The sequence below is a fragment of the Taurulus bubalis genome (genome assembly GCF_910589615.1).
Source record: "Taurulus bubalis genome assembly, chromosome: 3".
NCBI classification, from domain to species: domain Eukaryota; kingdom Metazoa; phylum Chordata; class Actinopteri; order Perciformes; family Cottidae; genus Taurulus; species Taurulus bubalis.
The window spans coordinates 41,108,927-41,135,472 of NC_136591.1; the positions used below are offsets into that span (position 1 = coordinate 41,108,927).

At 45.9% G+C, this 26,546-nt stretch overlaps 3 protein-coding genes across 3 annotated transcripts in view; 2 read left to right on the top strand and 1 right to left on the bottom strand.

Annotated features, from left to right (window-relative positions):
- The window catches only part of LOC306734765 (type II inositol 3,4-bisphosphate 4-phosphatase-like), a 19,259-nt gene extending 18,941 nt beyond the window's left edge, over positions 1-318 (top strand). The window contains 1 exon segment of the mRNA XM_079216153.1: positions 95-318. Coding sequence (XP_079072279.1) covers positions 95-215 — 121 coding nt within the window. The 3' untranslated portion in view covers positions 216-318.
- Positions 319-1,909: 1,591 nt separating this feature from the next.
- rnf150b (ring finger protein 150b) lies at positions 1,910-6,457 on the top strand (the record flags this gene model as incomplete). Its single annotated transcript, XM_079215073.1, has 6 exons — positions 1,910-2,360; positions 3,783-4,033; positions 4,363-4,517; positions 4,873-4,969; positions 5,687-5,975; positions 6,339-6,457. 6 exons carry the CDS (start codon positions 1,910-1,912, stop codon positions 6,455-6,457), a joined length of 1,362 nt encoding a protein of 453 aa, XP_079071199.1.
- A 4,770-nt stretch (positions 6,458-11,227) lies between these two features.
- LOC306734501 (protein phosphatase methylesterase 1-like) lies at positions 11,228-18,969 on the bottom strand (the record flags this gene model as incomplete). The annotated part of the gene is made up of 11 exons (XM_079215858.1): positions 11,228-11,299; positions 12,317-12,381; positions 12,994-13,038; positions 13,123-13,238; positions 14,093-14,158; positions 14,620-14,710; positions 14,787-14,941; positions 15,033-15,084; positions 15,802-15,859; positions 18,523-18,709; positions 18,941-18,969. The coding sequence occupies 11 exons, from the start codon at positions 18,967-18,969 to the stop codon at positions 11,228-11,230; spliced, it is 936 nt and encodes a 311-aa protein (XP_079071984.1).
- Positions 18,970-26,546: the final 7,577 nt, after the last annotated feature.

Consider the following 26,546-nt stretch of genomic DNA (forward strand, 5'->3'; position numbering starts at 1 on the left):
CTGGTTCTGGTTCTGGTTCTGGCCGGTAACACAGTGAAGGCGCTGTTTGTGTCTCACTGTGTGTGTGTGTGTGTGTGTGTGTGTGTGTGTGTAGGGACGGCTGCAGGATGGACAACGTGCAGAAGAACGTGGGCAGCAGGAAGTTCGCCTTCAGCGGCGTTCAGCTGCTCACGTTCCCCAAACTGTACCGACCTCCAGACGGCAGCTTCGGATGAACGCCTTCACTCTGTACAGAGGCTTATTTTTATCAGAAGTTTGATTGTTTTGTCGTTCTACGTTGTGTAAAAAAAATAAACGTTTGTGTTGTTATTGACCCTCTTTGAAGGAATGAATACTCAACGAACATCAAAAGGATTCAATGTTCAGAGGTATAAAGAGTGACGGCGTCTTTGTTTATGAATATGCAACGAACATCATGTCAACACGCCTCCTCTACAAGGACATTCCTGCTTTAAAGGTGCAAATGTGAAATTAATCCAATTTTGAGCAGGTAGGTGCTGACGAAGGAAGTAAATATTGGATAAGAAGTCAGATAATACTAGAGAGTAGTTTTATTAAGGACTGGAATCTGAACGTTTTGACATCTTTTTGTTTTAAGAAGGATTTGGAAGATGAATGTTTATTTATGTTTATTTAAAGAGCTGCAGATGTTTTTCTCTGTTGATTAATCAACTAATATGTCTAATATGTTCATCAAGTACTGTAGTTCAGAACCTCTCAGAGGGAAATATACTTTCTACTCCACTACATTTATTGGACACTGAAAGTTATACTAATAATCTCCCCAGTCGTATACAAAGTATCACAAATTGGCTTCACAATGACAAACTACAACATACAAATGTTCATATATGCACATATTATGCATTTATTAGTGATATAAAAAACGGAATAATATAATATTCCATAATAATATAATACTACTTTAACTTTTGGTAGTTTTAAGTACATTTTACTGATAATGCTTATTCACTTTTACCGAGAATGTAGTATATTTTTGACTGGTATTTCTACTTCAGTAAATTAACGGTTGCAGTTTCTCCTCCGCGCCGCCAGGTGCCGCTGCTCGGCGCAGAGGCACAAACGTCAAGGTACGCATTCATAACGAAAATAAAACGCCCTTCAAAATAAAAGATAACGGCTCTCATTTGTTGGATTTAACTCATAAGCGCGTCTGTCATACGTGAGCTTTTATCGAGTACTTAACGAATTCAATAAACGGTGAGTCACAGTAGCTTTAGTTTAACAATAAAAGCTATTCACGAGAAATAAAGACTTTTACTTTATTAAACCACCGACCGGAAGTCCCGTGCCCCCGTTAGCGCTGGTCGGGCCCAGTCAAAACAATGCAGCTTAGCTGGCCTGCTGCGGTCAGCTTCTTCTAAACGGCCGTTAAATTAACCGCTATCTCCATAGTAACCGTTAATTCACCGCCTGGTGTTTCCACGGCTGGTTTCATCTCCCCGGAGCGGCTGCCTCCGCGTCGAGGCGCTGCGGTTTATTTGTGTTGTTGTTGCGGCGGCGGCGGTTGTTGTTGTGTTTTCTCGGTGACGGTTGATAATGGAGGCGGGTTAAGAAAACCAAGTTAAAGTAAGAGGAAAGGGGAGAGGGCGTCGGCGGATTTTTTAAAGAACCTCCCGGTCGCGCGCTCTGGTATCATGGTCGAGTAAGGCGCGCGTTCGCGGGGTTCTGACGCTCGCGGTTATTTATTTTTGACGCTCTTGCGCTATAACCAACGGTTGATAATGGAGACGGAGCGGAACATTATATTTCATTATTAAGCGTCGGCGGATTTCTGAAGAACCTCCCGGCCGCGCGCTCTAGTATCATGGTGGAGTAGGCGCGCGTTCGCGGGGTTCTGACGCTCGCGCTGTTCTGCCGCTCGCGCGGTGTTGCCGCCGCCGCCGCCATGGCCTCGGGCTCGCTGGTGGCGGCCTGCCGCAGCCTGGCGCTCTCCACGTGGCTGCTCTCCTTCTGCTTCGTGCACCTGCTGTGCCTGGACTTCACCGTGGCCGAGCGCGAGGAGTGGTACACGGCCTTCGTGAACATCACCTACGTGGACCCCGCCACCTCGGAGCTGCGCACCGAGAAGACGGAGTGCGGCCGCTACGGGGAGCACTCCCCCAAGCGCGACGCGAAGGGGGTCGCGGCGCTGCCCGCGCACGACCGCCAAGCCTGCGACCCCAGCGCGCGCTTCGCGGTGCCCGCGCACGCCGCCGCCTGGGTGGCGCTGGTCGCGCGGGGAAACTGCACCTACAAGGACAAGATCCGCCACGCGGCGGCGCGCAACGCGTCCGCGGTGGTGGTGTTCAACGTGGGGGCGGCGAACCCCAACGAGACCATCACCATGCCCAATGGAGGTCAGTTATATTATATATACTCAGTCATTCTCTCTCCTGACCACCAGGGGGAGACTCCTCTTGTTGTATAGAAGTCCTCTGGTTGTATAGAAGTTTGTGTTAAAGCAGCATTCTCTCTCCTGACCACCAGGGGGAGACTCCTCTGGTTGTATAGAAGTCCTCTGGTTGTATAGAAGTCTATGCATCATGTGTTTACGCTGCATTCTCTCTCCTGACCACCAGGGGGTGACTCCTCGGGTTGTATAGAAGTCTATGCTTTATGTGTTAAAGCTGCATTCTCTCTCCTGACCACCAGGGGGCGACTCCTCTGGTTGTATATAAGTCTATGCTTCATGTGTTAAAGCTGCATTCTCTCTCCTGACCACCAGGGGGCGACTCCTCTGGTTGTATAGAAGTCTATGCTTCATGTGTTAAAGCTGCATTCTCTCTCCTGACCACCAGGGGGTGACTCCTCTGGTTGTATAGAAGTCTATGCTTCATGTGTTAAAGCTGCATTCTCTCTCCTGGCCACCAGGGGGTGACTCCTCTGGTTGTATAGAAGTCTATGCTTCATGTGTTAACGGTGCATTCATTTACAATATATTCTTTTTAGCAATTCATCTGCTGGTTAATTTCTACAAAAGTCAGAAAATAGTGAAACAATTCACGTTATATTGTTTTAGGATTGATCTTTCTCCATTAATTGTCAATAAAATCCAGCTAAAAGTAAAAAATATACGTTGTATTTAATATCAAATAATCCGCTTGTTGCTTTCTCGCTTGTCTATAAATCAAAACAAGGTATTAAAAAAAACATTATATCATTTAAATTGTATTTATAGAGCCCAATGTGTCGTTCAAATTCTTTTTTTCAACCCAGAACTTAAAGATGTTGATTTACTTTCATAAAAGGCAAAAAAACTAAACAAATCGTCACTTTTAAGAAGATGAAATCCCAAATATTTGGATTACAAACCGTTTAAAATGTCAGGTTTAAAACCCAAAGATATGCACATCATCACAGTTTAGTCATTAAAAACACATAAATACCTTCAGCTCTACACAACGTGTTAATATTCACAGATTAAAGATGCTGGAAACAGAATCACGTCTCAGATAACGAAGGTTTCGTGGTTATTAAATAAATAATGCAAACTAAAAATGTTCTGCTTTTTCAGCTCGAGAGAGAAACTCTTTTAAAACCATAAAGTTGACAGAAGGAGAAATGTTGTGTTTGAGGTGAAGGTTTGTAAACGCGTGACGTCGAGGGAGAGATATTTAGACTTATTGATTTAGTTGTTTTGACTCGTTTGTAGAGTTGAGCGTCGACCTCATGATGACGGATTCACCTTTAACCTCTGAATAAATACATTTAGATGTTAATACACAAATGTAGGAAGTACTACTTCAGGTGTTCAGTGAGTTTCCCCCGTCTCTCTCCAGGGACCGGCGAGGTGGTCTCCATCATGATCCCGGAGCCCAAAGGTCGCGAGGTCGCGTCCCTGCTGGAGCGCAACGTGTCGGTCACCATGACGATCACCATCGGCACGAGGAACCTGCAGAAGTACGTGAGCCGGACGTCCGTGGTGTTCGTGTCCATCTCCTTCATCGTGCTGATGATCATCTCCCTGGCCTGGCTCGTCTTCTACTACATCCAGAGGTTCCGATACGCCAACGCCCGGGACCGCAACCAGGTGAGCCGCTTACCCACAATGCATCGCTCGTCTTCTGCTCCATCCAGAGGCTCAGATACGCACCTCATTCCGTGACTCGACAGAAGTATTTAGGAAATGTCAGCTTTCAGTTATGCGTTTTCTCCTCCGCCGTTGTTCCCTGTTGCCGATGCGCAATGCATTCTGGGATATTTGATCGTCCGAAGCACGGACAAGTCGCCTCTGCTGTAATCCCCCCAAAATGGGCGGAGCAAGTCCCATCCGGGTATTTGAGTCCACGAGTACTGACGGGAACGCTTATTGAGAAACCGCCTAAATCTCTCTCTCTCTTTCTCTCTCGCCCCTCGCAGCGTCGTCTTGGCGACGCGGCAAAGAAGGCCATCAGCAAGCTGCAGGTCCGCACCGTCAGGAAGGGCGACCCGGAGACGGAGGCCGACTTCGACAACTGTGCCGTGTGCATCGAGGGCTACAAGCCCAACGACGTGGTCCGCATCCTGCCCTGCAGGTAGGACTGTCACGCTGCCGGTCGGGCTTTTATTGTGAAAGGACTGGTGCAGTGTGACGGACTACGGAGCTCTTGACACCTTTAAAGGTTGGGCTTTTATTGTGAAAGGACTAGTGCAGTGTGACGGACTACGGAGCTCTTGACACCTTAAAGGTTGGGCTTTTATTGTGAAAGGTAAAATAAACAGCGTGTCAATATCTCGATTAATTAATGTGGGGAATACATTTATAGTCAGAACTTAAACGTGACGCTGAAGACTTCTGGAAGTATTTGGTTTAGCGGGTTTCCTAAAGTACTCTCTGTACTCTCTTTGTTCTGGAGAACTAACTGAAGAACTAACTGTTGTTGTCCTCAGACACCTGTTCCATAAGAGCTGTGTGGACCCCTGGCTGCTGGACCACCGCACGTGTCCCATGTGCAAGATGAACATCCTGAAAGCCCTCGGCATCGCGGTGAGTCACGAAACCCACGATGACAGGAATCTATGTTCTCAGTATTTTAGAAAACATTTGTCCGGTCTGGAAAATACTTTAAACTTTTCACCCTGTTTTCATGAAAATTAACAATTTGGTCCATCAAGAATGTCTCGAGCGCTCGCTTCACCCTTTAGCTCCCGCCCCTCTTGTATTTAGCTCCACCCTCTTGTATTTAGCCCCGCCCCTCTTGTATTTAGCCCCAGCATAAATACAAGCAAGCTCCGCCCTCTAGCGCCGCCCTCTTGTATTTAGCGCCGCCCTTTTGTATTTAGTGCTGCCTTCTAGCTCCACCCTCTTGTATTTAGCACTGCCCTCTTGCTCCACCCTCTTGTATTTAGCTCCACCTTCTTGTATTTAGCACTGCCCTCTTGCTCCACCCTCTTGTATTTAGCTCCACCCTCTAGCTCCACCTTCTTGTATTTAGCGCCGCCCTCTAGCTCCACCCTCTTGCATTTAGCTCCACCCTCTTGCATTTAGCTCCACCCTCTTGCATTTAGCTCCACCCTCTTGCATTTAGCTCCACCCTCTTGCATTTAGCTCCGCCCTCTTGCATTTAGTTCCGCCCTCTTGTATTTAGCCCCTCCCTCTTGGTTGCAAAAAAACATGTGTATATACAGTTTAAATCATGATTGTTCCTTCAGAGTAAGCGACACATGATTGTGTTGGTATAAAATGGCCGCCGTGTCCCTCCAGCTGAACGCAGACTGCCTGGACGACCTGCCGCTGGACTACGACCTGGCCCTGGGCGGAGTGGGTGGGGCCGGAGGGGGCGTGGCCGGAGGAGGGGGCGTGGCCCTGGAGGCCGTGGTGTCCGGGGCCTCCAGCGAAGGCGCGCTGAGCGAGGCCTCCTCCGTGGTGCTGGACCCCGGCGTGAGGAGGGTGGGGCTCCCTCAGGACTACCAGGACCAGGACACCCTGAGGGAGAGCCTGAGGGACACCCTGAGGGAGAGCCCCATGACGAACCCCACGGACACACACACAGGTAACGCGCACGCATAGACACACACACAGGTAATGCACACACACACGCACACAATTAACACACACAGGTAACACGTGCACACACGCACACAGGTAACACACACACACACACATACGCAGGTAACACACGCAAACACACACGGGTAACACACACAAGCAAACACACACACAGGTAACACACACACATAGACACACACACACACACACACACACAGGTAACACACACAAGCAACACACACTCACAGGTAACACACACACACATAGACACGCAAAGGTAACACACACACGGTTTGTTTTGCTAAATGAAGCCAGCGTTCTGGTTCTGGTTCAGGGTCTCACCTGGTCCCCCCCTTCTCTCCTGCAGGTGAACTGCAGCCAATGACGAGCAGCGCCTCTGTGGCGTCCTTGGTCATCACCGTGGAAACGGGTCTCTCGGACGAGGAGCGGTCCGTGGAGCTGTGTCAGCTGGGTGTCCAGTCCTGAGAGGAGCAGAACCCGACCAGAACCAGACCAGAACCCCGCCCCTCCCCCCACCCCCCCACCACTACCACCCCAACGGGCCCAAAACACTCGCATCAGGTTCAGACTCTTTACAGACTTCAGTGGACCAAACCATGTGGTCTGGACCCCAGGGGGGACTCAAGACTAGCTGGACGGTCTAGAACTCTGATGGGTCTAGACTCTGATGGGACTAGACCTCTGATGGGACTAGACCTCTGATGGGTCTGGACTCTGATGGGACTGGACTCTGATGGGTCTAGAACTCTGATGGGTCTGGACTCTGATGGGACTAGACTCTGATGGGACTAGAATCTGATGGGACTAGAACTCTGATGGGTCTAGAACTCTGATGGGTCTGATGGGTCATAGTGGACTTAAGTTAGTTTACGGCGTTGGTTTTGATCTGGACTCCAGGGTTTGGTGAGTTTGGAACCAGGACCTGACCCGGTCTTACTAACGGGGGTTGAACCAGGAAGTAACTTAGTCCACCTGTCCGTTACCCATCAGGCCACTGAACCCCAAAGACCTGAACTCCAAATCTTCTGGACTTTTGTGACGGACCTCCGCTGGGTCGGGACGGGATTCAAAGTCTGCAAACGGAGAACGTCGGCTGCCAAAGCGGGGTTCTAGCGTGGTTCAAGCAGGGTTCTAGACCTCCTGCAGGTTTCGTCCCTCTTGGACCTTTTTGTGGAATATTCAGCTTCCTGGTTTCTCCAGGTTTAGAGGCTCAACCGGTGGCCCAGAATCAGGGCTGCTTACTTCCTGTCTGGACTCCCGGGAGGTTTCTCTCTGTGCGATGACCCACTTTTCTGTTGTTAGGAACGGACCGCCAGCTGCTCTGTGTCTTCTTCTGGTGTTTGGACTCGTGGTGGCGTACCTGAGCGGTGTTTTAGTTTCTCCTCTTCTTGGTCGCTGTGACTCGAGGCTCACGGAATTTTATTGAAAGAGGTAACGAGAGAAAATCCGCCATTTTGGTTTCTCCATTTCCACCATTTTAGAATCCATCGGTGATACCGAATGCGTATTGTTAATGTTGTACATGTTGTTCACTTCACGCTGTACAAAACGAGGTACGCTGTCCGGGGACCACGTCCGATAAAGATCGTTCAAACGATGCTGATGAGGCGCGTGGGATGTTACTTGAACGGTAATAAAACGAGCTGCGAGTGTTTTCTAACGGCAGCCATGTTGGGAAACTGAGACAGCCGACCGATGCCGGACAAACCGGAATACCGCCGGACAAACCGGAATGCCATCCGAATGTCGGACGAACCGGAATGCCATCCGAATGTCGGACGAACCGGAATACCTTCCGAATGTCCGATCACGATGTCGGACAAACCGGAGTACCTTCCGGATGTCGGACAAACCGGAGTACCTTCCGGATGTCGGACAAACCGGAGTACCTTCCGGATGTCGGACAGCCTAATTGACGGGTTGTAACGCGACGTAATCGGGCGTCGGAGTCTAGTGTCGTAATTTGGCGACCAATTGTGTTTTTTAATCCGTTGGTGAAACGGACGCTAAGACCTTCGTCGTCCGTCTTCCTCGGTGAGTTGTAACGTTCCCTGAACGGTAAAAAGCAGGAAGTCGCGTTAGCTTTGTTTGTGTTTCCCGTGTCCACGACCCTCACGGCCTCATGCTGTCTTTAAAAAAAAACACCTTTACCTTCAACCCCGACAATCAAGGATCGATTCTCGAAATTCAAACGCCACCCCAAAAGAAACGAGCAGAGCGACGGCGTCCCGGACTTGGTCCTTCTTCCCCGCTTCCGTGAGCGCGGCCCTCTCTGGAAGCCGGGGCTTGTAAATACACAATGTATATTCCACGCGTTCGCCGCGGGGCGTTCGCCGCGGGGTGTTCAGGCGGCGTCGGACAGCGGAGAGAGAGATAAAGACCGTCGTCTATTTTGATACCAGAGGAGACGTTTTTATTTTTGTAAACGAAAGACCCTGGTGACCCTCGACGCCATCGAGCAGATTTAAGAGTCGATTGTTTGTGTACTTGTACACGCAAACGGTACGCAAAGTACCGGAAGTTTAAATGTTCAAAAGTCAGCAAATTTTAAGAAAAAGGAAATCGGGCAACCGGCCTCTGACATAAGAAAAACCATCACACGGCATCATGCGATTTGTAGTTCAACTGTAAGTGTGAATAATTACCTGGAAATGTAATCAAGTTTCATTTTATTTTTGTGTTCTTCGTAGATTTCAAACGGTCCCAACATTTCAAAACCGACGACTTGGTCTTGCTCTTCGAGACCAGAACGACTTTTTAAAATGTCTTCTTCCTACTTTGTGAGTTATGAGTATATAACAAACACTAGTTCACCTAAAAACACTCAATAAAGATGGTGGACGTGTACAAAAAGACATTTAAAGTCACTTCCTTTGTGCTGTACGCTTTGTTTTCAAGGCATTTGAACCCAGAATGTTCATTTTCACATTTCTGTTCATTCTCTTACTTTTTATTTTGTATTTTTACGTGACTGAAAGATGAACTGGATCTTGTTTCTCCGGTGGTTCCGGTCGAGGCCGAGGCTGCGGTGGCACGTCGGGCCTCCAAACACCGAAACGTGTTAAAATGTTAAATATACGTGTTGCTTTGACATCGAGACTCCGGCTTCCTTGACGGTAATAATCTTTTTTTTATTTCACGAAGCCAATGTGCTGACGGGCCCTCGTGTCACTGCCAGTAATGACGTCTGATTGGCTCCTGGACGCTGCGTTTTGATTGGTTTGCTCGGCCTCTTTTTGTTGATGCACTTTAATTCTGTTTCTCTGAAAGGTTCTGGAAAAGTCTCTTTTCCTTTATCCCTCAACTGTGCTTAAGTTTTCTTCTTGTCGTCTTTCCTTCGTCCACTTCTTTAAGAACTCTTCATTTCACTCGTCTTCCCTCGAGATTTCCACGTTTATGTGGAAGGTGTGGGATTGTTTCGTGATTGTTTTGAGAATTGTGAGTTGGATTTAAAAAATCTGGAAAATGTCCAGATGAATCTGCTCTGTGTTTGCGGACCAACTGCCATATTTTGTTTTGCCATAAATTGTAATCTGTAGTTTCTGGATTTCTCTCCTGAAAGTAGGCGAGTCACGGAATCCCACTGGGATTTATACTTTTTTTTTTGTTTTGTTTTGTTTTTTGTATCCTCAAAATTTCTGACAACGGTGTTGAAAACGTGACCTGAAGAATATTATTTTCTTTTTTTTTAAACGGGACAAGCGTTAGCGATCCCTCCAGAGAGACGGGGCCAGTGGAGGCGACGTGGTCGTGTGTTCCTACGATATTACTTGTTTCACGAGAGCGTCCGTTTGTGTGTTTCCTGTGCGCGCACACACACACACACACGTACATGCGTGTAAATACGAGGCGGCGTGGCGCCATGTTGTTGTTTCTGTGTTTCAGTTGTTGCACGTCTTCTGATTCGGGACTGAATTTAAATAAAATGTCAATTCAAAGGTTTTGTTTTTTTATTCCGGTCTGGTGTTTTATTTTGTTTTTGTTTTTTCAATAATTGCATTAATTTTTTTTGCGAAATAAGCTGAATTCGACATCTGCGTATTTATACTTTATAACCATCTGGGATTTATTTACAAAAACAAATGACAAAACAAATGGAGAAGAGGATTGAATCTTTTTTGTTTTTAATAATTTCAGGAATGTTTCAAGTTCAAGACGTACTAACAATACTTTCAATTGAATGAAATAAAAAAACTACCCGGAAAAACTGCTATTTATTAGTTGTTGAAGTAGTTTTATGTATTTTAACTAGCCTTAAACTGTTTTTACAGTCAATAATTTATTATAAAAGTAAGTACAAGGACTCTGCTGTACATTCCTGTGGGTGGTTTATCGTTGCTAATGCTAACATCCATGTTTTATTCTTTATTCACATGTAAAACACATTTCATGGTAAAACTTGGTAAATAAAATACCATTCATGATTCAATCGCAGTGAAAAACAAAACTATGTATGAAAGCTAATTCACGTTAGCTAGAAAAGTATTGAAGCTAATTTGCGTTAGCTAGAAAATAATGGAAGGTAAATTTTGTTAGCTAGACAAGTATAAAAGCTAATTCACGTTAGCTAGAAAAGTATAAAAGCTAATTCACATGAGCTAGAAAAGTCTGGAAATTAATTCACGTTAGCTAGACAAATGGTGGGATGTCAAACATTTAAATTTTTTTATTGTGTTTTTGATTTACTGACTAAACTATAATCTTATTTTTTTCCATTTTTGAAGTTACTATCACATTTTGACTTTTAAAGTCAATTTGTATTTTCCATTCAGTATATTTAATGTATGGCTTTGAAAAAAAAAATATCCATTTGGGATTCACTCGGTGCAGAAACAGGAAGTCAAAGCAAATGTACTTTGTTGTGGTACTTTTCATGTTTTTGGTACTTCTTGGAACTGAAAAAAACCTGAGACACAGAAAGTGTTTGTAGAGTTAGAAGCTGCAGTATTTGATCACAACAAAGCATATATATTATATATATTAAATAAATAGAACATTTCCCTGATGAATCTGTTGTACTTACATATTTTCAATGTCGGACTTTTACTTGTAATTGAGTATTTTTACTGTACTGTTAAGTAAATACCATAATAATGTATTTAAAGCACATTTTACCTGCAGACTTTATTGGGTGAAGGAGCTGGAGCTGGAAAAGACAACGGAGGACAGTTCCAGGGTTATTGGTGCTTTCTGGGTTCTATAATACATATTTCTGCTCCAGGTCAAAAGGTGCTTTCACCTCCTGGTCTCTCTCCTGGCTTCAGCGAACTTGTGTCTCAGCAGGAAGGAGGCCACGGCGTCGGCAACCTGACCGCAGACACACAACGTGTGAGGGCAGACACACAACGTGTGAGGGCGGACACACAACGTGTGAGGGCGGACACACAACATGTGAGGGCAGACACACAACGTGTGAGGGCGGACACACAACGTGTGAGGGCGGACACACAACGTGTGAGGGCGGACACACAACGTGTGAGGGCAGACACACAACGTGTGAGGGCAGACACACAACGTGTGAGGGCGGACACACAACGTGTGAGGCGGCAGCGTCACAAAAATACTCACAAGAGAAATGTTCATATTACAGAAGCAATTTCTATAACTGTGAATTAGATTATTCAATCGGCATTGTCTTGTCATGCCATATATATGTAATATATAATTATATATATTTACATCATATTTGTTATATATTCTTTATATATTTACATTATATTTTTCTTAATTTCTTTTATATATTATTTATATATTTACATCATATTTTTTATATATTTATATAATATTCTATTATTATCTACTATTTATATATTTTTTAATATATTTATACACATATTTATATCTAAATAAAATTGATATGTATAAACATTATATAAATATATATATTTATATAATATTTTGTATATATATAATAATTTTTATATTTATATACATATATTTTTAAAATATATTTATGTAATATTTATTATATATTTATATAATATTCTTTATATATTTCTTATATATTTATACACATATAAATAAAATTGATATGTATAAGCATTATATAAATATGTATATTTATATAATATTTTGTATATATTCATATATTTTGTATATTTATATAATATTTTGTACATATTTATTATATGTATTGAATTATAATTATTGATGTGATTAAATAAAGTTACACAATGTTCAACATGTCCCTCTGAATTGTAGTGAAGTAGAATTACAAAGAAGCATTAAATGCAAACACTTATGTACAAATACCTCATAATAGTATTATAGTACAGTACTTGAGTACTTGGTCACATTCCAGCCCTGAAACAGGAGTTTTCTTACTTTTTCTGGTTTGTTTTCTTGCACTGCGTGTCCAGAAGGGGGCAGCACCTGCATCATGAATCTACCTGGAGACGGGCAAACACACACACATGCACGCACACACGCACGCACACACACACGCACACACACACACACACGTCTCACACACATCTCTCTGGTGCTATTTAATCACACACACTCCAGGGCTGTCACTTCCAGGTTGTTGACTGACAGCAGCAGCTGACTCTGGAGAGGATCTGCCGCCTCAAGGTGTGTGTGTGTGTGTGTGTGTGTGTGTGTGTGTGTGTGTGTGTGTGTGTGTCCTCAGAGACGCATCTGCAGCAGTGAAGACGCCCTTCACCTTTTCCCTCACAGTGTAGAAACACAGTGTGAAGAGAATGTCAGATATTCCCAGCTTCCCTCTGTTTCTCTCCATGGGGCCTTTTGTCTCTAACACTACATTTCCCATCAGCCCCGGTAACTTCTGCCTCATCCTCCTTTTGGAAGAGGACCAGAATATTGGAGGTGGTACTTTTCTATCGTCTGTTGCCAGAGAGTTTTGGTTTGAGGAAGAAGTATTCAGATCCTTTACTTCAGTAAAAGTACTAATACCACAATGTGAAATTACTCCAGTGCAAGTTGTGTATTCTGAACTGTACTTCAGAACAAAGGCAGGAAGTAGAATGTGAGCGTCTCACCTTGCATCTGAGCGATAGTCAGATCTCTATCAAGCCGGTCGATTCCTGGAAACAGAAGTCATATTTTACATCGGCTAATACACAGAAAAGGTAGTACTTTGACTTGCAGAGGTTTTTTGAAGTACCCACCGGCCAGCAGCAGGAGTTTGGGCAGGCTGCAAGCCAGGAAGAGGTTGGAGGTTCCTCTAAACCAGCCGTCCCAGTACTTCTCTGACTTGGACAGATCGATACGCCACACATACACACTCTAGCACACAGATACACAATGCGGTCAGTACTGGGTAGTACTGGGTAGTACTGGGTAGTACTGGGTAGTACTCTTCACGACAATACAGCCAGCAGACGGAACCTTTAACCTGATTAAATGAGTAGTGTGATACCTGGTCACCACGGCTACAGAGCAAAGTGCTACACGTTGTATTGTAGTTTGTGTTTTAATACCTCAAAGTGTTCCTACCCGGCCTTCGTTGGGGTTCTCCTCTGTGGCGACGCTCTGATTGTTGGACTCTTCGTTGCGATCGACGACCACGGCCTCTTCCTCCTCCTCCTCCTCCTCTTCCTTCTTCACCTTCACCTCCACCTTCACCTCCTCCACCTCTTCCTCCTTCACCTCCTCCACCTTTACTTCCCCCACCTCCTCCTCTTCCTCCTTCTCCTCCTCCTTCACCTCACATCTTAACAGACAGGAAGTGAGAGAAGAGATTCTGGTGCAAGTCAATAATCGGTTTACATCTAAGATGGAGAACGTGTAACACAACAATTAAAAGCCCTGTAGTGAACAGAATCTCTTCATTTCCAAACCTTAGCAGGACGCTGGAGGACAAAGTGACATTCAGGATAAATAATCCAGAACAACAAGGAGTCGAACATTGATGATTATTATGAATTTATCAAATTAAAGGCATTGAATTGTACTGTATGCTTATCTTTATATTAAAACAGGCACGAGGAGTTTAACCACCCTTGTTTTGTTCTCTTCCTAGTCCATATTTTGGATTTTTATTATTTAAAAAGAAAACGTTATTTATAATCTACTTTGAAGGCATAAGCCAATCACTATGGAGGCTTCACCTCTAACCGGCCAATCAGAGCCGCCTACCTTTTGATCTGACCAACCATTGAGACTCTGGCAGATTCCAGGTTTGTGATTTGTCCACTGTTGATACTGAAATGAGGAAAATAGACTTGTTAGTGTTCCACTCTATACTTCATGTCTTAAAGCTGCATTCTCTCTAAAGACCACCAGGGGGCGACTCCTCTGGTTGTATAGAAGTATTCATGTGTTAAAGCTGCATTCTCTCTCCTGACCACCAGGGCGACTCCTCTGGTTGTATAGAAGTCTATGCTTCATGTGTTAAAGCTGCATTCTCTCTACTGACCACCAGGGGGCGACTCCTCTGGTTGTATAGAAGTATATACTTCATGTGTTAAAGCTGCATTCTCTCTCCTGACCACCAGGGCGACTCCTCTGGTTGTATAGAAGTCTATGCTTCATGTGTTAAAGCTGCATTCTCTCCTGACCACCAGGGGGCGACTCCTCTGGTTGTATAGAAGTCTAAGCTTCATGTGTTAAAGCTGCATGCTTGTGGGTTTGTATCTGTGTCTCTTTGGGTCTCAGACGCTCACCTCCACTCGATGGCGTGGTCCATGGACTTGAAGGACTTGGGTCTCGCCTTCAGGAAGTTCTGTATGTCGTGGAGGGCCCCCGTGGCACCGCCTGCAGCCGGAGACCAGGACCGGTGAGCAAGGTATTTATATATATAATATATATTTTAAAGTGGCAAACTCTTTACCCTCTACGACGTCTATCGCCACCAGACCCACGGTGGTTGGTAACACCATGTTGCTGGCCGCGTGCACGGCGATCGCCCCGCCGACGCCGTGGCCAATCAGGACGATGGGGGGAGGAGTCTCACCGTAGCAGGCTCCAATCACATTGGCTACATCGCTGGAGCAAAACAGTGGTGGTTGATTGGAGGTAGATGGATGAGTGGTGTTGTGTGTTGTGTTGTCGTGTTGTTGTGTGTCGTGTGCGTTACCTGGACATGGTGTGAGTTGAGAAGTCGTCTGGTTTCTGGACCAGAGTGTCACCTGAATAGAGATTTATTTAGTTATTGAAGAAAATCTTGATGCATTTCATGCGGGGGTTCTAGAGCATTTCATGTGGGGGGTTCTAGAGCATTTCATGTGGGGGGGGGTTCTAGAGCATTTCATGTGGGGGTTCTAGAGCATTTCATTTGGTTTTTTTTAGAGCATTTCATGCGGGGCTCTAGAGCATTTCACAAGGGGGACCTAGAGCATTTCATATGGGGGTTCTAGAGCATTTCATGTGGGGGGTTCTAGAGCATTTCGTGTGGGGGTTCTAGAGCATTTCATGTGGGGGGTTCTAGAGCATTTCATTTGGTTTTTTTTAGAGCATTTCATGCGGGGCTCTAGAGCATTTCACAAGGGGGACCTAGAGCATTTCATATGGGGGTTCTAGAGCATTTCATATGGTGGTTTTAGAGCATTTCATATGGGTGGTTCTAGAGCATTTCATATGGGGGTACTAGAGTATTTCATATGGGGGTACTAGATTCTTTCATATGGGGGGAGAATGCCATTTTAGGCACCGAATATCAAAAGCACCCCAGTAGGTTTGGTTCTACAATAAACATATACCAATAGGCAAACAATAGACATATAAAAATACAACATGATAGTCCTTTTTAAATTGTCCTTATTGATCAGTATTTCTCTACTTTGGGGCTACATGTAAGAAAGTAAAACGTTAGAGTCCAGGAACATTATTTATTGATCCTTCCTCACCGTGACCCCGGAGGTCCATGGCGAGAACCCTGCAGCTCACTCTGCTGGTGATCGCCGTCTGAAACACGAGACACGCCGGTCATATTCAGTTTGCCGCCTCCGGCCGACCGTACAGGTACTCACGGTGAACTACAGGTACTCACGGTGAACTACAGATACTCACGGTGAACTACAGATACTCACGGTGAACTACAGGTACTCACGGTGAACTACAGATACTCACGGTGAACTACAGGTACTCACGGTAAACTACAGATACTCACGGTGAACTACAGGTACTCACGGTGAACTACAGGTACTCACGGTGAACTACAGATACTCACGGTGAACTACAGGTACTCACGGTAAACTACAGATACTCACGGTGAACTACAGGTACTCACGGTGAACTACAGGTACTCACGGTGAACTACAGGTACTCACGGTGAACTACGGGTACTCACGGTGAACTACAGATACTCACGGTGAACTACAGATACTCACGGTGAACTACAGGTACTCACGGTGAACTACAGATACTCACGGTGAACTACAGGTACTCACGGTGAACTACGGGTACTCACGGTGAACTACAGGTACTCACGGTGAACTACAGGTACTCACGGTGAAGACGCGTACCCACAGTGAATACGGGTACTCACGGTGAAGACGGGTACTCACGGTGAACTTTGGGTACTCACGGTGAACTTTGGGTACTCACGGTGAAGACGGGTACTCACAGTGAACTATGGATACTCACGGTGAAGACGGGTACTCACGGTGAAGACGGGTACTCACGGTGAACTACGGATACTCACGGTGAAGACGGGTACTCACGGTGAACTACGGATACTCACGGTGAAGACGGGTAGTCACGGTGAAGACGGGTACTCACGGTGAACTACGGATACTCACGGTGAAGACGGGTACTCACGGTGAACTACGGATACTCACGGTGAAGACGGGTACTCACGGTGAAGACGGGTACTCACGGTGAACTACGGATACTCACGGTGAAGACGGATACTCACGGCGAAGACGGGTACTTACGGTGAAGACGGGTACTCACGGTGAACTACGGGTACTCACGGTGAACTACGGGTACTCACGGTGAAGACGGGTACTCACGGTGAACTACGGGTACTCACGGTGAACTACGGGTTCTCACGGTGAAGACGGGTACTCAAAGTGAACTACGGGTTCTCACGGTGAAGACAGGTACTCACGGTGAACTAAGGGTTCTCACGGTAAAGACGGGTACTCACGGTGAACTAAGGGTTCTCACGGTGAACTAAGGGTTCTCACGGTGAAGACGGGTACTCACGGTGAACTAAGGGTTCTCACGGTGAAGACGGGTTCTCACGGTGAAGACGGGTACTCACGGTGAACTAAGGGTTCTCACGGTGAAGACGGGTTCTCACGGTGAAGACGGGTACTCACGGTGAAGACGGGTTCTCACGGTGAAGACGGGTTCTCACGGTGAAGACGGGTACCCACGGTGAAGACGGGTACTCACGGTGAAGACGGGTACTCACGGTGAAGACGGGTACTCACGGTGAACTACGGGTACTCACGGTGAAGACGGGTACTCACGGTGAACTACGGGTACTCACGGTGAAGACGGGTACTCACGGTGAACTACGGGTACTCACGGTGAAGACGGGTACTCACGGTGAACTACGGGTACTCACGGTGAAGACGGATACTCACGGTGAACTACGGGTACTCACGGTGAACTACGGGTACTCACGGTGAACTACGGATACTCACGGTGAAGACGGGTTCTCACGGTGAAGACGGGTACTCACGGTGAACTACGGGTACTCACGGTGAACTACGGGTACTCACGGTGAAGACGGATACTCACGGTGAACTACGGATACTCACGGTGAAGACGGATACTCACGGCGAAGACGGGTACTTACGGTGAAGACGGGTACTCACGGTGAACTACGGGTACTCACGGTGAAGACGGATACTCACGGTGAACTACGGGTACTCACGGTGAAGACGGGTACTCACGGTGAACTACGGGTACTCACGGTGAAGACGGATACTCACGGTGAACTACGGGTACTCACGGTGAACTACGGGTTCTCACGGTGAAGACGGGTGCTCACGGTGAACTACGGGTACTCACGGTGAACTACGGGTACTCACGGTGAAGACGGGTACTCACGGTGAACTACGGGTACTCACGGTGAACTACGGGTTCTCACGGTGAAGACGGGTACTCAAAGTGAACTACGGGTTCTCACGGTGAAGACAGGTACTCACGGTGAACTAAGGGTTCTCACGGTAAAGACGGGTACTCACGGTGAACTAAGGGTTCTCACGGTGAACTAAGGGTTCTCACGGTGAAGACGGGTACTCACGGTGAACTAAGGGTTCTCACGGTGAAGACGGGTTCTCACGGTGAAGACGGGTACTCACGGTGAACTAAGGGTTCTCACGGTGAAGACGGGTTCTCACGGTGAAGACGGGTACTCACGGTGAAGACGGGTTCTCACGGTGAAGACGGGTTCTCACGGTGAAGACGGGTACCCACGGTGAAGACGGGTACTCACGGTGAAGACGGGTACTCACGGTGAAGACGGGTACTCACGGTGAACTACGGGTACTCACGGTGAAGACGGGTACTCACGGTGAACTACGGGTACTCACGGTGAAGACGGGTACTCACGGTGAACTACGGGTACTCACGGTGAAGACGGGTACTCACGGTGAACTACGGGTACTCACGGTGAAGACGGCCCAGGACAGCGCCGAGTGGCCTCCTCCATGCAGCAGCACCAGCAGCGGCCCGGCGGCGCCCGCCCTGTAGACCCGGTGCACGTCCCCGTGGTCCGGGCCCACGCTCACGTCCTCCATGCGGTCAAAATACTCCCGCCACGACACCGGGGAGTAGTCCGGCTTACCGCCGAGCTCCCTGTTTAATAGAATAGTGTTTCTATAACACATAAGTAACCAAGACCCCTCTGGGCCACAGTTCAATATCACAAGAGAAGAAATCAAGTGGACGCTGAGATTTAAACAGGAACAGCTTCCTGTTTCAGAGTGTTTCACAATAAAAGCATCCTGGAACCAGCTGCAACTTAAATTGACTTTCTGTTTTCACTAAGATAAGAAGTTATTCCAGAGTTTCTTAGAGGTGACTTACTGCTCGGTATCGACACTCCCCTCCAACATGGCTGTGTGAGTGTGAGTGTGTGTGTGTGTGGTAATTAAGCAGGTTTCTTTCTTAAAAAGCGTTTTCCTGTCCGCCGTGTCGCACGTCCATCCACCACTGAGAGCGGGGTGAGAACCAACGACTATACGACGCGCCCAGAGTCAGCTGCTGCTGTCAGGCGTCACTGTCAGCGTCCTATTGGCCGAGACCGCCGGAGTGTGTGTGACAGGCCTGTCTTCATTTAGCATTTCATGTCATACATGTAAGGCTCTCCTGATATGCACGTACAGAAAATACACTTTTTTTATTGTAGTTTAGGCCCAAAAGGAAATCAAGATTTGTCTATAATTTATTAACAATTTATCCAACGTTTTCTTTATGTAGATGTTGAACAGTTTGGTAAATAAAACAGAAAAGCACACTTGAGTGTTTATTATATTTAATAATTCAAATGTTTGTGCATTTAATGAGAATGTAACTGTTGTAAACAGTCCCTCTCTTTAACTCCGCCACACACGGCCCTCAGGTGTGTCGGACAGCTACAGTATCCAGGTAACCAGCACACGCCTCTGTCACTCTGTATGCATGAATAAAATCACATTACATTTTTAAATAAATAAAAATGGTTAAATACAGGATTCAGGACAGGAAGTCTTTTAAATGTATTTATTTTTTCAAAAGTAATAAATAATTAAATATTTAAAAAAAAGTCCAGATATAAAAAATAACTATAATATTACTTATACTATATATATTATTTCAGTATAAAAAACTAACATTATTAATGAATCTATAATATATCTGTCTATAATATTTATTTTTAAAATAACTAAAATATTACTTATAAATTATAAGTAATATTATAGATATTTTAAACAATGATATTATAGTCATTTTAATTAATAATATTATTTTTTTTAAACTGAAATAATATATAAGTTATAATATATATATTATAGTTTCAAAATGATAATATTATTAATTAAAATAACTATAATATTACTTATAATATATATATTGTTTCCGTTTAAAAAAATATTGTTATTAATTAAAATAACTATAATATCATTGTTTAAAATATCTATAATATTACTGATTAAAATAACTGTAATAGTTTTGTTCTCAACTGAAATAACCAAGATGACTTTTCTCCTTCGCTGTGGTTTCATTGAAATCAATCAGTGGTCCGCGTTCTTAATTTTTCACTCATTTTCTGCCTTCAGTGTTTTTGTTTATTTATTTATTTTGACATTGAAGCATGTTCAATGTCTCATTTATCCTTTTTCATGAATAAAGATAAGAGATAAAGTAGAGGGAGGTTTTAAATAAAAAGGCGAGTAGGAACGATGAAGAGGAGGAACCGAAGGGAAGAGAACGACCGAAGGCATAAAGAAACCAGAAGGAGGAGAGAAAACATGACGATGATGATGATGATGATGATGATCTCCTCCTTCTCTCCTCTTATTTATTCATAAATGCGTCCTCTGTTCAAGCAGCGAGGAGGAGAGCGAGGGAGCGGAGACGATGGACTGAATGGGTATGTAGAGAGTTAAATATCTATACTACTACTGTTAAAATATCTATAATACTACTGTTTAAACATCTATAATACTACTGTTTAAACATCTATAATACTACTGTTTAAGCATCTATAATACTACTGTTTAAATATCTATAATACTACTGTTTAAACATCTATAATACTACTGTTTAAACATCTATAATACTACTGTTTAAATATCTATAATACTACTGTTTAAACATCTATAATACTACTGTTTAAATATCTATAATACTACTGTTTAAACATCGATAATATTACTGTTTAAATATTTATAATACTACTGTTTAAATATCTATAATACTACTGTTTAAATATATATAATATTACTGGTTAAATATCTATAATACTACTGTTTAAATATCTATAATACTACTGTTTAAATATATATATATAATATTACTGGTTAAATATCTATAATACTACTGTTTAAATATATATATATATAATATTACTGTTTAAATATATATATACTACTACTGTTTAAATATCTATAATACTACTGTTTAAATATATATATATATATAATATTACTGTTTAAATATATATACTACTACTGTTTAAATATCTATAATACTACTGTTTAAATATATATCATATTACTGATTAAAATTGCACAGTGTTGGAAAGTAAAATACTTATTTGAGGTACTTGCACTTGAGTATTTCCATTTTATGCTAATAACATATGTATGATGTATATTCCCAGTAGTATATATCCATTAAATATCTAAAATTGTCTCCATATTGGTGAAATACAGCATTAATACTGACGTTAAGAACATTTTGCTTGTCTTGAATACTTCTTTCATCACTTTTATCACTTTTTACTGACCTGATGTTTAGCAAATATGTTTAAATCTTTAGCATTGACTTGTTTTGATTGTCTGTTTCTCCATCCGACCAATCAGGTGCTGACCTTCGATTGCCAAATTTTTCTTCCAATATTCTGCCACCAAAAAAACGATGGAAGCGTCCCCAAATATTTCTAAACACAGGAATGTTGTCGTCCAACCAGAAGGCCCGATTCCAGAGGAGGCGGAGCTTGCGAGTGCCCTCGACAACGCGGATCCCAACGCCAACTGGGGGGTGGAGCCTAACTTCAACCTCAACCTCACTCTGACGGCGCCGAGCAACCCCCGCCCGACCACGGAGACCTCGAAGCCACACGGCGCCAACAACAAGGATGATGGGAATAAAGGAGGCGGGGCCAAGGGAGCAAGCACCCCGACGACCCCCGTCACGTCACCAGGAGAAAGCGATGATCCATGGCGCCTAAAAAGCAAAGTTCCGACCGTTTCTCTCTCGCCAACAACCGAGGCGCCGGTAAACAGCCGAGGCGAGCAGAGGCCGAAATCCCCAAACCCCAAACGTACTTCTACACTCGGCCTCAAGACGCACAGCAACACGGCGGCGAGTCCAAAACCTCACCGGGTGGAACAGACCACCATCGCTGGCGGCACCAGAGTCAAACCTCAAGTCCTGAGAACGGAACCAGCAGGCGTCTCGAACCCCAAACCACACGGTGCACCGACACCTGGACCGACAACAAAGACTACAAACAAAACGACAGTTGGCCCAAAAGTGCAACCACACGGAAAAGACATTGACCTCGAGACACAGTCGCCGAAAACTCTACACCTTCCCTTAAGCCTGAACGTCCACAACCCGGTAGGTGATGCAAAGGTTATCAGTCCAAAACTTGCCAATCGAACCCCAACAACGTCAACCAAAACCCCAAAACAAGACCCAGGAAGCACCAGACAGGACTCGAGAACTCCCAGTTCTGAGACTGGACCGAAATCGCCAAACCAGAGGGCTGAAACGGCACTGCTCAGCGCCAAGACTCCGCGAACAAGTTCACTGAGCCCCAAACCATCCACGCAGAGGAACGCTTCGGGGGCCAGAACCCGTAACGCGTCGGGGTCCAAGGAGAATCTCGATGGTAAAGATTCAAGTGCGGCTTCTGGATCCAAAACCAGTTCCAAATCCAGTTCAATTTCCAAAGCCGTGGGCAGTCTGGATTCTAAAAATGGCTCCGATTTCAAAGCCAGGTCCAACTCCAAAACAGCAATGGGTTCCAAAGACAGTCTGGATTCTAAAGGCGGTTCTGCTTCCAAAGCCAGGGGATCAAAGGACAGCTTGGACTCTAAAACTGGATCCAATTCCAAAGCCAGTCCCAATTGGAAGGCCGGTTTGGGTTCCGGAGATAGCCTTGATTCTAAACCCGCCACTGAAATCAAACCAAGTAAATCCAATCCAGATTTTAAGACGGTTGTGGGTTCTAAATCTGGCATGGGGTCAAAAGACAACCTGGATCCTAAAACTCAGAGTCCATCGGACTCTAAATACAGTTTAAATCTCAAAAAGAGTTTGAAACCACCTTCTGAGTTGAATCTCAGCTCTAATTCTGGTTTCTTTTCGAGTTATAAACCTTCTCTGCTGGCTTTTGGCTCTAACAAGGACATTGTTGGATCTGTCTCACCATCGTCCCCTAGAACTGGTCTATCGGGGTCCAAAGTCAACCACCTCAAGGCTGCCAGCTCCAGTGCTAAACTCAGTCCAGATCCTAAAGGCTCAGATTCTACTAAGCCTGGACCAGTTCGGTCAAGCTCAAAGTCGGCTCTGGCGGATTTGTCTCCCTCTTTGACGCTCTCTCATAGACCAAGTAGGAGTCCTGGGTCTGGTCCTGGCAAACCTCTTGGTTCTAGTCCGGCGGGACAACACAGAGCGGTCGCGAGGAGTCCTGGTTCTGCTCCAGGTAATTTACATGCATTACATTTTCCTTTTAAGAAATAAGACACTTTAGAATATATTTGTAAAAACTCTGTTTTCTGGGCCCAGGTTCTGGTGTGCCCTCAGGCCCGCCGGCTCCTCTGGCCGGCTCCAGCCCCAAAACCAGAACCACCGTTGCATTGACGATGACAAGCAGAGCATCTGTCGCTGTGGATACGAACTTCAGCAGGACAGCCCATAATACCTGTTCAACTCGGGGTCTCACCTGCGACTCTACCGCCGAGACATCGGCGAAGACGGCTGTCGCCGACGAGGAAGAGCGCCCGAGGCCGCCGGAAACCCAAGTGACAGCAGTATCCCAGGGGGCCGAGCGAGGGCTGGTGGTATCCCAGGGGGCCGAGCGAGGGCTGGTGGTATCCCAGGGGGCCGAGCGAGGGCTGGCGGTATCCCAGGGGGCCGAGCGAGGGGCAGACGTGACAGACAACACGAGGCGGTCACCAGGAGACAAGAGGATACCACACGCCCCGCAGGGCAAACCGAGTCACCTGGGAGACGCAAATGCCACCACCAAGGGCAAGCAGGAAGAGAAGAAGAAGAAAGGCGGTGGAGGGAGTTCTTCTTCTCTCCCTCCGAGCTCCAAGGTGGTGAGGGAGACAGCGACCATGACCGACGCCGGCGAGAGTCCTCTTCTTTGCCGACGGGAGAGACGGAGAGAGGTGGGCGTCCAAGTGGAGTCGCAGGCGGTCGAACGCTCGGCTTCCACCGGCTGCAGCCCGCATGGCGGAGCTCCCTCCCCGTCCCCGATTGGCTCCCCCATCTGTCAGTCGGCCACCTCACCGGCGTCGCTGTCTCCATGCCGCGTCCCCGCTGGGCTGCCGCCGTTCCAGCACGTCTGCAAGATAGATATCGAGCTGTGCGGGGATTCCGCGGCGCGTCCGCGTACTTGCGGCTTCCAGCGGAGCCCCGCCCCCACGCCAGAGCCGCGACTCGGACCGAACCGGGACGCCAGTTCGGAGAGCATCTGGGAGGAAGACGAGGAGGAAGAGGAAGGGGAAAAGGCGGCGCGGCCGCAGGACGTGGCATGGGACCTGCAGGGGAGGACGTGGGAGGTGTACGGCGCCGCCGTGGACCTGGAGTCCCTTGGCAAGGCGATCCAATCCCACTTGGAGTCAAAGATTCGTGAGCAGAAGAAGCACATCCGGACGCTGAGGATGTCCGTCTGCTCTGCCACCAGCCCCGGAGAGCAGAGGATGAAGAAGAGGAAGAAGAAGAGGAAGGGAGGGATGCTGGGATGCTGCGGGAAGTCGCCCGCCGTGGCGGACTGAGTCCAGAAACATCCTTCGTACGCCAGACTTTAAAACATAAATGTTCACAATTAACGTTTTACAGCACTTACCTCTTCACATTTGCGTGTATTTATACATTGATTACTTCAAAGAAAGCAGTAATACAACCTTTGTACACACAAAACGTTCAGAGCTATGTAGCAGGGGTTATGTTTAATAACCTAGATGTGGTTTTTAAAAGAAAAGGTTCCTGACGAGGAGCCGAGCGGACAGCGTTCCTCACTGCTGTAAATATTTCATCCACTTCCCTTCTTTTAACGGAAAACCACTCAAGTGTAAGTGTGTGTGTGTGTGTGTGTGTGTGTGTGTGTGTGTGTGTGTGTGTGTGTGTGTGTGTGTGTGTGTGTGTGTGTGTGTGTGAGTGAAAGTGTAAGTGTTGAATAGTTTTTTGCAAATTTCACTAATGGGAAGTACTTACAAGTCTTTTCCTCTCTTTTCCAGTCTTTCCTTTCCCTTCCTTACAAGTCTTTTCCTTAACTTTCCTCCTTTCCTTTCCTCCCCTTCCCTTGCCTGTATTTTCCTCTCTTCCCTTCCTTTCCTTCGCTCTCGGGTCACTTCACCCTCGAGTCAGGAGACATTTATTAATGCAGGAGCAGGAATCAGCTGACGAGGCGACTCAAACGCACCGTTTTGCTGTTTTATTGATGCCCTTGTTCTCTTTCCTTGTTCTCCCGTTGAGCATCAAGCTAAACGTCGTATTTTAAACACTCGTTCCTCTGTCGTCATATTTGAGGCCCTGCTGGGAGTTCACCACCTAAAACCAGTACAGCCAGTTCACTTCCTCCTCGTCTCACTTTCTCTCCACTGGAGTCATGTTGTTGTTGATGGAGCTCTGAATTATTCAGAATCATTAAAGTCACGCTCATGTTTACAACAGACTCTCTCCGCCATGTTTTATTCAGTCTGCTGCAGACACACACTCCGGTACACGGAGGTTCATATCTTAAATACATGAGCAACAGAAATAAACCTCACCGTGGAATTATGCAACTCACCAGATCGAGTCTTCAACGAAGCTGTGAATAATCAATCATAACATACGATAATGTATGAGTTGATTATGTTTTGTGTTGTGAAAATATATATATTAAGTGTAGGAAAACATTGAAAATACATGAAGTTACGAAAAGGAACTTTTATTTTGTGTTGATTCTGGCGCCCCCTATGGACTAAAGTGGCCGTTTCTTTGAGCACGGTGGACTGGTCTCTACTGGATCTGGTCTAGTCCTTGGTGGACTGGTCTCTACTGGATCTGGGTCTAGTCCATGGTGGACTGGACTCTACTGGATCTGGGTCTAGTCCATGGTGGACTGGTCTCTACTGGATCTGGGTCTAGTCCATGGTGGACTGGACTCTACTGGATCTGGGTCTAGTCCATGGTGGACTGGTCTCTGCTGGAGTCTGCGCTGAAGGAGGATCTGGTGAACCTGCATGATGTCATCTGGTTTCACCAGAATCCGACCCGGTGGCTCCGATGAGGACCTTTAAGAAGAACTCTCTAGAACCAGACCATCTTCTCTCTGGTGGTCTATAGAGAGCCAGGTCTATAGAGGACCAGGTCTATAGATTACCAGGACTACATGGAGGTCTATAGAGGACCAGGACTATAGAGGACCAGGTCTATAGTGGACCAGGTCTATAGATTACCAGGACTACATGGAGATCTATAGAGGACCAGGTCTATTGAGGACCAGGACTACACTGAGGTCTATAGAGGACCAGGTCTATAGAGCACCAGGACTATAGATTACCAGGACTACATGGAGGTCTATAGAGGACCAGGACTATAGAGGACCAGGACTACACTGAGGTCTATAGAGGACCAGGACTATAGAGGACCAGGACTACACTGAGGTCTATAGATTACCAGGACTACATGGAGGTCTATAGAGGACCAGGACTATAGAGGACCAGGACTACACTGAGGACTGTAGAGGACCAGGACTACACTGTGG